The 15,080-nt window shown below is 51.5% G+C and overlaps 1 protein-coding gene across 1 annotated transcript; it reads left to right on the forward strand.

Moving 5' to 3' along the window:
• The first annotated feature begins 765 nt into the window (after positions 1 to 765).
• Positions 766 to 14,967, forward strand: BID (BH3 interacting domain death agonist). Its single transcript, XM_068660466.1, has 7 exons — positions 766 to 887; positions 8,733 to 8,846; positions 9,471 to 9,538; positions 10,806 to 11,016; positions 11,965 to 12,110; positions 13,648 to 13,851; positions 14,033 to 14,967. The coding sequence occupies exons 3-7, from the start codon at positions 9,530 to 9,532 to the stop codon at positions 14,042 to 14,044; spliced, it is 582 nt and encodes a 193-aa protein (XP_068516567.1). The 5' UTR covers positions 766 to 887; positions 8,733 to 8,846; positions 9,471 to 9,529; the 3' UTR covers positions 14,045 to 14,967.
• The last annotated feature ends 113 nt before the right edge of the window (positions 14,968 to 15,080 follow it).

The following is a 15,080-nucleotide window of genomic DNA, read 5'->3' on the forward strand; positions in this document are numbered from 1 at the left end:
TCCAAACCAAACCTCATAAAAAGTACCGTTTCTCTTGGCATGTTTGCTGTAGATGCCTGTAGGCAGCAAGGGAATGAGTAAACAAAGATTTCCAAACCTGCTGAGTATATGGTGCTTTTCTGAATGTCTCAGATATGGAACCACGTGGTTTATTTTAAGTGAAAGATAACATCGCTTTATTATTAATATTTTGTATAAAATACATGAAATAATCCAACTTACTCGGGTGCCAGAAGCCAAAAAAATATGCAGATTTCTGAGGAGAAACATACGGCTTCTTTGACTAAGAAAAAAGAGAAAATAGGGGTTTTGCCTACGTGGGGCTAGCAGTGTGTCCTTTCCAAGACCAAGTTCAGCAGTTTGCAAGAGGGAAGTCTCCCTGCACGTCTCTTGTCAAATTCCTTCGGAATTTAGAAAACTTGGCAGAGGACGAGCGCATTACTGGAGCCTGACTCAGAGCCCGTTTGCCCCTGATTTTGTAGGAATGCCGAAAATAGCGAGCCCTCCCTCGCCACAGCCTCGGGGTGCCCCGTGTCACAGCATCACCGAGGCTGGAAGAGACCCCCCGAGATCGCCTCCGACCTGGCGCCAGCCAGCCCCCCCCGACCCCATCACTGAGGGGCTGCGCGGGGCAGGAGCGCGAGCCTGAGAGGAAATCTCCACGTGAAAGAAACAAATTTATTTTAAGCAGTGCCACGGCGAGTGGCACAACCTCCTGAGGGAGACTTTCTGCATGCGACCCATGGCGCTGGCCCGGCGCCCAGGGGCGGTGCGGGGCGGAGCGGGGCGGAGCGGGAAGCATGAAATGGCGGGCGGGCGGCGGGGGCAGGGCGAGAGCGGCAACGGCGAGGAGACGGAGCCGCCAGCACCGGGGCTGTGCCCGCAGGGTGAGTGCAGCGCCGGGGAGGGGGGAGAGGAGAGCGGCGGGGCCAGCAGCGGGCCGGCCGGCTTTGTTCCACCCGCTGAACCCTGCCTTCAGCCGCTTGTTTTTATTTTTATTTGCGTTTAACTCGCCGCGCTGTCGCCGGTATCACGATGGGGCTCCCTCCCGCGCTGGCTCTGGCCGGCCGCCAGGTCAACCCGCTGTTGCTCCCGCCGCTGGCTTTGTCCCCTCGGCTGCTCTCTCCCAGCCCGTATGGGGCCGTGCCGGGAGCTCTCAGCCCAGAGGGTGGCTTTCGGGGGCTTACCGGGGGTTGATCCTGCGGCAGGGACCCCCGAGGGATCCCTGCCCTCCAGCAGGAGGGGCGGCTGCGGGGATGGGGGGTGGCAGCGGGGGAGCAAGGGAAGGGCGGCCCCTGCCCGTTCCCGCCTCTCGGAGCGAGTCTGTGGCGACTTTGTTTTTTTAAAAGAACAATATTCTGTAACGTTAACTAAACATCGGGGCGCCAGCGCCTCAGAACTAGTTAAACTATGCCAGGCTGTGTGCGGAAGGCCCAGGCTCCTCTCAGAGCAACGCGCCCCCTGCTCTGGTGTTTCCTGGGGTATCTGGGTTAAAATTTCATGCGCTTCGTTCACGGCCTTCTCAGCCTTTTGGTGGAGGAAGGAGCGAGGTGGTTCCCCAGCAGGAAATTGTTTCTAAGGTGTGCTTTCTCTTTCCTTGCAAAGGGCTTTTAGAAAAAGTCCACTTGTGTGTGTTGGGGGGGTGATTGGGGGTTCTCTTATCGACTTTTTTTGGTCTTTATTCAAACTGAAACTTTTTTTTCACCTGCTTATGAAAGCATAACATTATGAAAGATACTGGTTGAACGGGAGGTCTTTCTGCATGGTCTTGCATTCTTACTTGCCTTCCTCCTTCTCATAAGTACCTGGTTGTATCTACTGAATTTAGGAAGGAAACAAGACCACTTGGTTAGGTGGCTTCGTTGGGGTCCCACCAGCCCCTCGCTGATTTCTTACACCCAGGTGTAAGCTGGCACAGCTCGGTGTGCTGTGTCCAGCTCCATGCCTAACCAACACCATCAGCAGGATCGTGCTGCCTGTGCAAGCCTCGAGTCTCCGTGCTCGGGACTCCTGTGCTTGGGTAACGTGGGCGCCTTGTAGAGGTGCTCGGTGGCTTTTGATTTCCGTTAACTCCAGTCAGTAAGAGCTGTGGTAACTGTAATTGGGGAAGGCTGGTGTGTGCGTCGTCTGTCAGCACTCGTGACATAACTGACCCCTGTTCGGTTGTTTCCTGGTATTGTTTTTCCTGTGTAACAGGATGGCGGGGTCACCCTCGCTCCTCAGAAGTCTTGAGGAGCTGGCAGATCGAACAGATTATGCTGTGATAGGATGGAAATGTTTTATCTGGAGGCAGGCAGGCGCATAAATCCTGTGACCACCACCTCTGGAGACCTTTCCGGAGTGGCTTGGCACCCAGAAGTTATTGCTTCCCTTATTGCAGGGCGCACAGGCGAGTAGGACGTAATACCTGATACAGCCTTGAGCCTGTAATAGCCCCACACACGGCCCGCTGACATAACTGCAGGGTGGTGGCTGTGCGAGGTAGGCTCCTCCATAAAGCTGCTCCTGTTGCCCCTGGATATGAGCTGCCAAGCAGCAGGGGGCTAGGGGAATCAGCCCAGCCGCTGGTTTTCTCTATTGAAAGGAACTGACTGCAAAAGAGCAGGTTTCATTTCCACCTGTTAGCAGCCCCTCAGCTGAATTTACCAGCAAATCTGATATTTCTTTGCATAGCACCTTCCTCTGGTTTTCTCTTAGCATGCTGTGGCTTTTTGCCTGCGTCAGATTGCACTTTATTTGGAGCTGGAGTTATCTTCATATCTGTGTGCTGTACCAAGCCAGATGCTTGCAAATATTTTTAATTAGGGGGTTGAACTTGTAGATTGACTGGAAGTGCGAGGCTCCTACTTGAAGTTTGATCCCATTTTACTTTTGGATGGCTTATATCGGGATGAGGAAGCTGGGCTAGTTAAAACTCATCAGTTAATGGTTGCAGGATGGATGTAGCTGGTCCTTTTCCTGAGGATTTTGTATCTGTTTTGACCCAAGCATGCCTCCTGGTCACAGTGGGGCTTGGCTGGGCTGTCCTTGCTGGTGAATATGAGGGAAAGGTTGTATGCTGCAATATACCCTCCTGTGTGACACTCCACACTAAAGGGGAGAGGGGTCACCGTGGCTCTGAACTCCTTTTACTTGGAGTGTGTTGCTCAGAACATGACTTTAAAATCCCAGGCCTCCTCCTCAGCTTTGGCTAAGGTGTGAGCAGGGCACCTGGGCTATGGGTGCTGGATTTTTGTTGGTGTCAGCAAGCCTGCTGTGTTTCCTGTCAGAGCACCCCAACCTTTGGTTAGTTCCTGCTATGTCCTCGCTGCGGTGTCACGGTGAACGAACAGGCGGTGGCCGTGTCTCTCTAACTTGCTGAGATGTTTTTAATCTCCTTAAAGGAGGAAAACAATTTATCAGTGTAACTCCCAGTGACTTGCTTTAACCCTTGTATTAACAGCTATACAAAATAAATCTGCTTGCATCAGCTAGCTGCTGTATTTTGTTTTTGTTCTGACATTCACACTGACATTTTTACACTTATATTTGGTTTTGCATTCACTTTCTGGGACAAAGCATTAATCTGTTTCCTCCTAAGCTAAAACTGAAAGTGAAATAGGCTGCGTTATTTCGTGCACTGTCATGCTTCTTCTCGCAGTAAAATCCACGCTTTTCCGCATCGCCCGCCGACCTACAGCTGGGGAGCCCGACTCAACGTCGAGGAGAAGATTGATGCGGGGCGCCGAGAAGTAAGAAAAGGTGTTTCCCCCGGGCAGCTGCTCGGCAGTTTCCAAACAGCCCCATTGCACTTCTTTGGAAGAGAGCAGTCTCTTAGCTGTGTGTTGTTGTTTAAAGGTGCTTAGCAGAGATCACGCTTTCTTTGTCCTCACAATGCTGGTGAGGAGTTGCTGTTTGGATTTGAGAGTGCTGTGTTGTCACCATCCCTTCTGGTTGCACGGTTTGAATGGGCTCCTGTCTGAGGAGATTCCACCAAAGTGACTCCTTTTTATTTTACCGCTGGCTTCACCTGTTTAATTTCTGTGGCAGGAATAAGAGTTGGAAATGCAACACAGGAGGAGAGGGTTCTGAGGGCCAGCACGCTTCGTGTCACCAGAGGCACGGTGTCTGGCTTCTCTGAGGATCACCTTGCCTGCTTGTACTGATGCGTGGCTGCTTCCTAGCAGACAGGGGTGTTCGTAGCTGTGGTTGGTGTGCCTGACCTTCGGAAGGAAGGAAGCCCGCTTAAAGTGCATCGTGGTGTTTTGCAGAAGTTCTCAAGCACTGAGATGGTGCTGTGCATGCTGCTGGAGCAGCTAAGCGTGCCACTGAGGATCTTTGTACCCTTTTTTCTGTAATTTCTTAAGACTTACAGGGGGTGTTCAGAGCTGGGTGAGGTGAGTGGGCTGCACTTCAAGTGGCCTGGGGTGCTGAGAGGAGCCTGTCCTGCGCTCAGCACCATTGCGTAGTATCTTGGCCAGTGCCCTGCTGCCGATTGCATCAGCAGACTGGTTTTGTTCAGCGAGGGACTTTGGTCGGGTTCCTTTACAATGTTCCCTTCCTGTTCCTGCACACCTAGTCCCACACGTCCCCTGCTGATCCAGCTTTTAAAATCCTCTGCTGGGAGCATCTTTGTAGCATCTGTGTTTCAGGAGGCACTGCAGATACTCCTCCTCCTTCTGGGCCTGGAGGAGAAATTCTGGTCCAGTGGTAGGGTCTGCGGCTGGTAGTGTCCCCGTGTCTGTCTTTCCTTACCAATTCCCTTCCTGGCACTCCTGATGTCCCAGTCAGGCAGTCAGCTCACTCGTTCCTTACTGCCGGTATCAGCAGTGAAATGCACCAAAGCTGCGAGGTGAAGCACGTGTGGACAGAGCATGGATGTTCAGGATGAGGAGGTGTTGTCCTCTAGTTGGGGTGGCAGCTGCTGTGTCCAGTCCTTTCCAAGGGCCGGAGAATCTCCTCAGCTGGTCCCCAAAATACAGGGACGCGCAGATTCCCCTTGGGTCCCACCGAATCCAGGATCTGGCTCTGCACGTTGGGGCAGCCTGAGCTGCAGGCTTCGTGCTGAGTAAACCCAGCCCTGGTGTGTCCCTAGGCCGGCTCCTGAGGTTGGATAGAAAAAACAGTCATCACAGCAGCCTACTTCTTCCTTCTTTTCCCCTCTAAACAGGACTAGCAGCGTGCTGTGCTCCCTCCTGTCCACTGACAGTGCCGCCTGGGGGCAAGCCTTTTGAGCTGAACGAGCATCAAGGCTGAGGAGGAAGCAGGATGGCCTTTTCCACTAGGCAGTTCCAGAGCTGCCCTGACAGCTGGAGGATTGCTGTAAGCGTGTAGTCAGCATAATCTCCAGCCAAAAGCACAGAATTAAAAATAATGCAACGCCCCTGGGAGATTAAATATGTCTCATAAAAAGGTCAGTCTAACTATTCTCTTTAGAAGAGCCTCCAGTAATGCTTCTCGTCAAAAAGGGGCAGAAAAAGCCCACTGAACTGGCTGTGGTGTGTGCCTGAGCCCATGGGCAGGGTGTCTTCCCTCACCTGAGGAGCTCGGTATCCCTGAGACATGCTGCTGCCTCCTGTAAAGCTGTCATGCCTGTGGCACGCTTTGGGGAGCGTCGTGAAATTGAGTGGCTGTGGTTTGAAATGGGGATTTAAGATGTCAGGAGACAGAGCGAGTTGCATCAGCTGCACACACCCCGTCTGTAAGGTGATCCCTCCTGTGGAGGGCTCTGCCCGCCAGGCAAGCGAAGGCCGCCAGGTCTGGAGATGGACCCACAGGTACTGTTGTTCCCTTTGCTCCACGATGTCGTCATCCCGACTGCCAAAAATAAATCCTTATCTCCAGCTGCCAGGCAGAGGAATCACTGCGCGGGCTGCAAGCTCTCCCCTTGATGACCGAGGCCTTTTCTTAGCCTCTGCTGTGAAGAATTGGCTCCTAACCCGAGGTGAAACAAAGATAAGGATCTTGACAGAGCACGGTGAGAGCTTTGGCTGATGGCGGGGCTGTCTGGGCGCTGTACAGGATGTCTTGGAGCCGAGAGGAGCTGTTAAAGGAGGCAGTGCCACCCCCTGCTGCCCAGAGGTGTGTGTTAGCGGGTTAGCAGCTGTGTATTTGTGCTGGAAGTCACCATGGGCTTACAGGAAGACAGAAGCGCCTTGGGAAAGTGATCGCCGTGGTTGTTCCCAGCTGTCAGATCCCAGGGAAAGCCCAGGGTGTGTGCAGGTAGGCCTACACCCACAGGGGCCCTGCAGCAGCTTTTGGGCAAGAGCTGCGGGGAAGTGATGCCCTTGCTATTTTGGGCTCTCTGAGTTTATCTTCTGAGGTCAGACCCCTTGTGGGACATCTCTCAGCCTTCCAGCACTTCTCAGCTAGGAGAAATGCTCATTTATCATGTCCTTTGTAGCCCCACGGGAGCAGGCGGTGGCTCTTAGGAGGAGTTGGGAATAACTTTGCCTCTCTCTGCCCACGTGTTTGCTCCTTCCGAGCAGTGGGACTCGCTGGGCGCTCTGTTCTGCATTAACACAGAGCAGCTTTTGCTGCTGGTGCCCAGTTTGAGTAGGAGGGGTTGCTGCTTATGCTATTTTTTCATGTTTTGGTTTGTTTTGGAGGTGATCTCCCTCAAGTTACAGTGATTCAGCTCGACGGGGCTGGCACCGTTTCAATGCACAGCTCGTAACCGAGCAGGCAGCGGCCACCGAGGCGTGGAGGGGGAGGAAATAAGGAGATGAAAGATTGGCCACTGCCTAAATGGTGGGGAGGAGGATCAGCAGGCTCACAGCTGCATCTGTTCGTTCCTGGCGGTTCTGCTGAGTGTCTGCTTGACACAGTGCGGAGCTGCAACAGAGGCTGGAGGAATAATGCATTAAAATTAACTGGTATTTTAACTCAGATATCGTCCTCCATAAAATACTTGCTAAGACTTCTAGCAGTTGTAAAGCAGCCTTAGCAGCTGATCAAGTTTTACTCTGAACCTGAGTATAGGTAGTTTGTAATCTCCATCTTATTTTCATCTTCCTACTAAAGATACTGTTCATCCCGTAATAGGGAACTTCTTACATCCATTGGAAGATGTCTTAAAATCCTGATCTACAGCTTTCAGGGTTCAAAAGCTTTAATGAATTAAACTCAGATGGCAGTGGTGTGATTGCATTTGATTGTTCAGGGGTTTGCTCTTTAAGGGTCTGATTTTTTTTATTTTTCTGAGCCGCCACAAAGGAGTTTGACTTTTCAGGATGAGCTCTGTAAATACCAAAACCCCTTGTATTGATTCAAGGGAGTTACCTAAAATTTGAGGCCTCTGGAACAAGTAGTTTTAAAAAAAAAAAAGCTATCTTTATGGTAGAGAGCCGTTTTGTGGCAGGAAAGAAGTTATTTTTTCCTGTTCTCAGGTGTGTTTGTGACCACCCAAGTGGAACTTGCTTAGCCAAAGGCTGGAGCCCCTCGGGGGCTCTCACTGCCTGGGTGGTGATCGCTTGATGTGGGGAGAGTTCATGAAATCACCACCTGAAGCTGCTTTGTCTCAATTTTTTACCATATAAGTACTTGGGGAGTGCAGGGGGGCATTTTGTTTTTGTCTGTTCTTTATGGCAGCCCCTTAGCTCAGCCCAGGGGACAGGAGTGGACAGCCTCTCAGTTTGCAGTTAGGATGGGTGATTGTATTTTTGTGTTTTTAAAATATCTTTATTTTTGTGGATATTTTGTGGAAGAGTGTAACTTGGATGAAGTGGAGCTGACTCCCAGAGGGAAGGGGATGATGAGCTGGTCCCCCACGTGCTGCAGGTCCCTCCCTGGGAGCAATGCCAGGGCAGGGGCCGCGCTGAGGCTCCTCTCTTTTCTGCCACGACCAGCTCACGCGCTTGTCTCTCTGAAAAGCACCAAGAGCTTTCCAAATGTGGCGTTCAGATGGTCAGAGCTGCAGCCAGGCAAGCTGCAGCTTTCCAGGAATCCGTATGAGGAGCATGAAGGCTCCAGCGCCCCATACTGGGGAGCTGTGCAGGCAAGGTGCTTGCATGGGCATGCCCCGAGCTGCTGTGCCCTGCCCCTGCAGCCCTACCAGCAAACCGTGGGCATGCTCGGGGGGGGGGGAAAAGTCTGTGCGTGTCCAGAAGTCCCCCTTGGCTGCTTTCACTCGCACACCTGGGTGCTGGTGTGCAGGCTGCAGCTGTCCTGGCTCCAGTGGCACCGTGCGCCTCCTGGAGCTGCGGGACACCTGCCCTGCGTCTGCTGGTGAGGATGGGGAAAGAGGGGGAGACTTGTTCAGCCTGTACTCATATGCCAAAATTAGATCCCGAGCCCAAATCAGGCAGCGTGGGTTTGTCTGAGCAGTTATGCTGTGATCCCATGTGGAGCTTTTGGCATCTGGTGGGGCTGGCAGTGTTGGGGGAGCCCAGGGTCGCTGCGGTGAGTGTGGGTCTGAGGCAGGTGTGGCGTGGGCCTCCTGTAGTCTCAGGTGTGACAGGTCAGGAGGTGGTGTTTAACTTGGCGGTCCTTCGTGTCAAAGGATTGCCCCTGTTCCCTACTGGTAACACAGACACCTCTGTTCTGGGCTGATTTTCTTTGAATGAAGAATGTTATACACAAAATCTGCAAGTTGAGGATTTGCCTAGCTTACAGGTGAGTTGCTGATCTGGGTGACTCCCTGCACAAAGCCAAGGTCCTGCTGCTGACTTAATGCTAACTTCCCAATTTCCTCTTGATTCCAGGGATGCCTTATCAAATTCTCCCACCTTAATCACCATCTCTCTCTCTTCCAGCAAAGACAAAGCCCCGGAGAAGGGTCGCCCTGTCCTGTTGCAGAGTTCCTGTCAGGTCCCAGGAAATCAGAGGGGACTGCGTTCTAACCAGGCAGCACGCTCCTTAGGGTTGAGGTGAGTGGAAGCATCACGGATTTGAACTGAACAGAGAAATGGCGTGATGCAAAGCAATCTGTTTTAGGAAGCCAGAAGTTCAGCATAATGATTAAGTGAAAAGAGCCCGTGGCTTAAAGGCTGCCTGCAGGCTACGGTGTTTTGTTTTTTTTTTTTAAAAAGTATCTTTGAGGTTGTGTTTTGGTTCTGGGGACTTCTGAGAGTCTTTAAAAGCTGGGAAATTCCTGGTCTCTTGAAGCTGTTACTGCGGCTTCCCTCAGAGTTTGAATTCATTTATGCTTTCACTTCCTCCCTCTTTTCCCACCTGCACACTTACCCCTCCACATCTGTTTTAAATAGTTATTTCAATAAACTAGGGTCTGTCATCATGAGTCCAGATCTTTGTTGGCTAGCTGGTGATCTGGCCGGGCAGGCTCTCGGGTGCTTTCACCTGGTTCGGGGTCAGCGGGTGCCTGTGCAGCAGGCAGGCTGTTGCCTGGGGTGAAGAAGGCTGGGTGGGAACGCAGTGCCTGCCTTCAGCCAGTATCTTCAGCCAGTACGCAGTATCTCTGCGTGTGGGGTGCCTTCTTCGTGTGTATGTAGGAGTTATTTTTTGCCTTTCCCCACTTATTCTCACTCTTGCAGGGCAAGGACTTTGATCTCAAGCAGAGGGTGACGAGAGCTGCTTCATTTCTGAACCCATCATGGAACAGGTTGGTTTCAAATGGGGCTGAAGTCTGTGGTTCTCCTGTGCACTTGCCCTGAGATGCCCTGAAGGGGTTGGGTTTCAAAAAGTTGGGCTCATCTTCCCCAGAATTCATGCTGGGGCTTCTGGTGCTGCTCCTCTCCCTCACGAATGCAAACAAGAAGCAGATGGAAACATTCAGTTTGCAGGCTGCTACCTCATTACCTCAGTGTGAGACTCTCCCTTTAGACTTGAGATGCAACTGATTTTAAGAGCCTACAATGTCTGATTAAGCAGCAAATCACTAAAACTAATAAACTGACACATTGCTGCGATCACTTCATTAGTGCTTTGTGCGATATTAAGCACAATCCTGAAGCTACTATTTATCACACACAAGTCTTTGCTAAACATTTAAACTGCTGTTGAAATGTCTGCTGCTGTCTGCACCACACTTCATGTTAAGGTACAATTCTAGGCCTCTTTCCTCTGCCTTTCCTTAACTCTTCTGGCCATAAATCTGATGCCATTTCCAGTGGGTTGTTCAGGGGATTGTTGCTGGTGTCCCAGTGAGCGTTGCTGCTGTCTACAGACACCCATGCTCAGGTCATGGGAGGTGTGCTTTCTCTTGGTGCTTGATCAAGCACCTTACTTCCCATGTTTCCATTTCCAGATGTGTTGCCCTTGTTCTGCTTCCTTGCTCAATCTCTTCCCAAGTAAATATGATGCCACAGGCATCTGAGGGGGGTTATTGTGGAGCTTGTCTAGATCCCTTTCAAATGAAAAAAAGAAATACAAGCTGTAGATTTTGAAGGCTGATGCTGTTCTCTCCATTCCCCACCTCGTTACTGCTCTGACATTTAAGTGGGGAGCTGTTGGCGTAGCTCAGTACAGGAAGCAGAATGCCCAGTTCCCAAATACAGGGGTAAAACCTTTGAAATGCAGATCCGTAAACAGAAGCGGGAGACTTGTACTGAGTACACAGCTGTGCTTTAAAAAAAGAGCTCTGATCAGGGATTTAGTCTGTGCCAGTGCTAGAAACATGCAGGAAGAGGTGAGCTGATGCCTCCGCTGTGGGTTGGTAAGAACAGAGCTGTCTGGTGTTAGCCATCAGGCAGTTCTCTGTGTGTGCACATCCGGGAGCTGGCATTAGGTTGCTCGAGTCTTGTCAATTGGGCATCATCATGCAATGGGCCCAGAGGAGGCCAGAAAAAGGTGTTCACCGATGGGAAAACAGAATCTGCACGGACCTACTGAGTGGGACGTGGGCTTAACAGTGATTCCTTCGTGTTTAGGATATCCATAGCGGTGGATTTAACCAGATGGAGCGCATGCTGTTGTTTGCTTTCCTGGAGGAGTCCTCTGGTTGTGAGTTTAAAGAGCAGCTGCCGTCCCTACGAAGCCAGGGGATTGTGTATCCTCTGCAAGACATCCTCTACTGTGACAGTGATGGCGAGCTTCAGACTGATGGGAATCGGAGCGGCCATTTCCAGAACGGTGAGCAAGGTGAGTGCTCTCTTCTCCTTCCCACACGCCTTCTCTGAAGGTTGCAGGCTTTTTTTCCTTCCACTCTTTACTCTTCTGATGGTTTGTCGCAGTAATGTTTTCTCCACTGAGAAACTTAACAGTTGATGGCTGTGTTGGTTGGGATTTTAACATGTGGGGTAAGACAGCACTAGCTGTCTTACTGAAAGCTGGTACTGATTGCTGTCCTTAATGTGATCTTCAGCAGTTCTGCTAGGCCTCACTCTGCTCCTCAAGGAGTTTGAGCACTTGGGCTAGGCTTTTGGAGCAGCTCTTCTGGTACTGAACGAATCCCTTTGTGCTGTACCAGTGTGGCAGAAATGGCTCCTCACATTGTTTCTTGTGCTGTTCCTGTATCACCTGCCATGAGCCCCTTGCTCAGGATGTGTCAGCTGGCACTCTGATCTCGACCCAAGGAGCACGAAGAGGAGCTGCTGTAGTAAATACGCAACCATCGTAGAGAACTATTGATTTCACACCCCAAAGCAACAATGGGAGGCTTTGCCAAAAGAAGATGCTAGGTTTTAGGTAGTGCTTAAGGCACAGGCCCTGATAGTTCTCACTTGAAAAATCATTCTCACTCTGTTCCCTTTCCCTCCCTAGGCAGGGTGTTGGCTGTAGCAGTCCTGCACAAATCTTGGCTGGATATGTTCTGCCTCCCCTCCTCAAGTTTTTTGTTTAGGGTGATGCAGCACTTTACTTACACTACAGCTTAAAAAGCAAATATATTTTTAAGCAAATGTCTGGCAAATGAGTTGTTGGCTGCACAAGAATGCTGTAGCACAGGCAGCTGTCACAACAAGGGAGAAGACTGGGGTGGGTGGAGAGGAGGCTGGTAAGGGCAATGGGCAAAATGCCATGGGGCAACTTACGTGCACTGAACCCAGTCTGACTGCAGCCTGTGAACTAAATCCTGCTCTGTGTTGGCAGTGTTTGACCCTGAGGTAAATGAAGAAATTGTCCGGACCATTGCTGCTCAGCTTGCTGAGATTGGAGACCAGCTGGATAAAGAAGTCAAAGCAAAAGTAGTAAATGATCTAGTGCAGCACTTCCTGAATGAGAATCTGTCTAGAGAGGTGAGTGAAAAACAACCTGACTAGCAGATCCTTCCTGCTGTAACTCAGGAGCAGCAGACTTGTCATGCATCTCTTTGCAGTTCTTATGCCGTAATTATTGCAATTTTAACACACAGCCCTAACACTGAACTTCGATGTGAAGGTTTTACTAGAGCTGATGCTGTGATGGAGCTGTATGCTGGGGCAGCCTTTGTCCTGCCAAGTGGGTTACTTGTGCTCTTTGTCCCCTTTCTGCAGATGGGGAAACAGAGGTAGTTGTGGACAAGGACTGACGCTGAGGTAGTTTGTGCCATATTTTGTTGTCTCAAGGGTTTATCTTTAAAAATCAACTGTCTGGTTAAGGTTCAGTATTCGTCCTTAAGATCTTTGAACTCATGCTGGGTCCTGTTTGTCTGTTGCTTGTCACATGGGCAAAAGCACTCCTAGAAGCTTGGTTTGTGTTTATTACTGTACACTGTGAGGCAATAAGTGGTGAAACCCAGTGCTTCCTTCCACAGTGCCCTAACCCTTTAGCTTACAGGCTGTCAGCGCTGGGAGTAGCGCTGGGGTTTTTCCTGGGTGGGTGGCCTGCACTTCACTGCGGTGTCTGCCCCACCAAATGGTGTCATGTGCCTTGGTCCTTGGCCCAGCATCTGCTGTGCCTCGCTGCTCTGCAAGGGAAATAATTGGAGGCCTGTGGTATTAAACCTTTTCTGTATTGGATCCAGAAGCACAATTTGCTTCTCCAGAGATCTTTTTGGCATCTTCAAGATATAACTGGCTATTTGGCTTGTTTGTCTCTCTCTGCCTGTGATGAAGTTTCCTATGCTCTACAGGCTAGTGCTGCCTTTGATTTGAGGGCAAGCCTTTTCTGAGAAGGCAGGACTGATTTTTTGGGGGGGTATTTCTTTTGGTCTGACCCCCCGCACTTAGCAAATACACAAACCAACAGCATTCCCCACTCCTTGGGTCTTGCTGTCCACACAGGCAGGTTCCAGGCTTCAGCTTCATTGCCTGAGCTTTCAGTCCTCGGTAAGGCAGAAACAAATGTGACCAGGCAGACCTTGATTTTTCACATCACTGGTGTAGCTTGATGTGTGCACACGCACATGTCCTGCTTGAGGAAGACAGTGTTTGGACCCCATCTCTAGCTCCTGCCTGTGTGAAGGCTTTTCTTTGAAACTCGCCTTGTCATCTCTGCCACCGAACCCAGGCGGGTGCCCCGATCTTCCCTGTGTTTAGGGCAGGTTCCCCTCACCTGGGAGCCCAGGATTCCTGGGCCCTTTCAGGCAGGCTAGGTGCATATCCTGGGGAGACGGGGGGGGGGGTTAATCCCTGAGCACGTAAGGCACTGTGAATCTCCCAGTGGTGTTTCCACTGTTTTTTGTCTTGGGTGAGCAGCTGAGCTCTGAGGTGCTGTCCCTACTGCCACTGGGGTGTGCCTGGGAAGGAGCACGGTGCCCTTACAGTCCTGTGGGTTGCTGGCACGGTGCTGGCTGTGCCAAGACCCCTTTCTCCCACAGTTGCTGCACTGACACCCTCTCTTCCCTCCACGCAGGAGATAACCCGGTGCCTGTCGCAGGCCGTGGAAGTGCTTGCACGAGCCATCCCCTCAGACCTGGAACGAGAGAAGGCCATGCTAGTGCTAGCAATGGTCCTAACGAAGAAAGTGGCAAACAAGGTGCCCTTCCTTCTCCAGCGTGTCTTCAGCACCACTGTGAACTACATCAGCCAGCACTTCCACGGCTACGTTGCCAGAATGGTGAGTGCTGATGCGGCCCCGCGGCTCTGTGAGCTACAGCCAGACCAGACTTTGGGAGCTGGAGAGGCTGCAGCCAGCCCCTGCCCGCTCCCCTGCAGCAGAGGCCGTGCTGCTGCTGCCCTCCCCTCCCGGGGGCGGTGAGGCTCTGCGGCTGATGCTGGTTCTGTTTCTTTCCCTGCAGCTGCGCGAGTGAGAGAGCTCCAGCCCTCGGTGTGGAGAACGGGCTCCTGAAGACTTTTAGCATCTGGATTTGCTCAAACGACTTCTCCTGTTCTTAACTTCTGGGATACAGCTGTGAAAGGGAAGGCAGAGCTTTGTAGATAGGCTTTTGTAGACTGGCATGGCAATGACGGTAGTGGGAGCTGCATGGCAGGTCTGCCAGTGCCTGCAAGGTAGAGTGCTTACCCTGTCTAATTCATCAGCTTGGGTTTTTTCCTTTCCTTTTCTTCCCCTGTCCCTGTTGGTAGCAGATGTAGTGCAGGGAGGGTGCGGTGGGCACTGAGCCATCCCTCCCTGTTTCTCCTCACCAGCTGTCAGGTTCTGCAGCCTTTTGTGCCGCAGCTGGGCCCTGCCATGGGTGAGCCCTTCCCGGGACAGCAGCGAGCTGTAGAAGGGGTGGTTTATCAGCACAGCCCACCACGGCCTGCGTGGGGGGGGGCAGCTCTGTCCTAGAGGGGTGCTGGCAGCAAGCAGCCTTTCAGAAAGCACGAGTGTTTGGCCAGGGAAGGCTAAAGTGCAGGTGCTACATCATCTATACCAACCTGGGGTTGCTTGAAAAATCAAATTTTAGGTACAAGGGCGAATTGTTGTGGGGAATGCGATCTGGCTATGCTGGAGGCAAGGTGGGCTTTGGCTTTAGCACAGCTTGCCATAAGGTGAGAGAAGGCAACAGCCGTGCGCCTGGCGGTGTACCTGGCATCTCTCGTCAGCAACCTCTTGTGGTTGTGTCTCAGGTTCACTTAGCAAACGTGGACTCAGGGTCTCTGATACTTGAACCGCTAACACACAAGGTGGCTGAGGTTTTGCCTGTGATTCAGCTGCCCCTGAAGAAACAATGTAAATACTGTAGTGTTTTTGCTGTTGTTTTTTTTAAATAAAAATGTCTGTTCTCAAGAACTGTACTGCTGTAAGGATTTGAATTTGTACCTGGCTCTGTCTCAGGAGGTGTGGGTCTTTTGCACGTGTTCTTGTGCCATTCTCCTTCTGATGCTGTAAGGGGTAATGCAGCT

Source organism: Anas acuta, chromosome 1 (assembly GCF_963932015.1).
Source record: "Anas acuta chromosome 1, bAnaAcu1.1, whole genome shotgun sequence".
NCBI classification, from domain to species: Eukaryota; Metazoa; Chordata; class Aves; order Anseriformes; family Anatidae; genus Anas; species Anas acuta.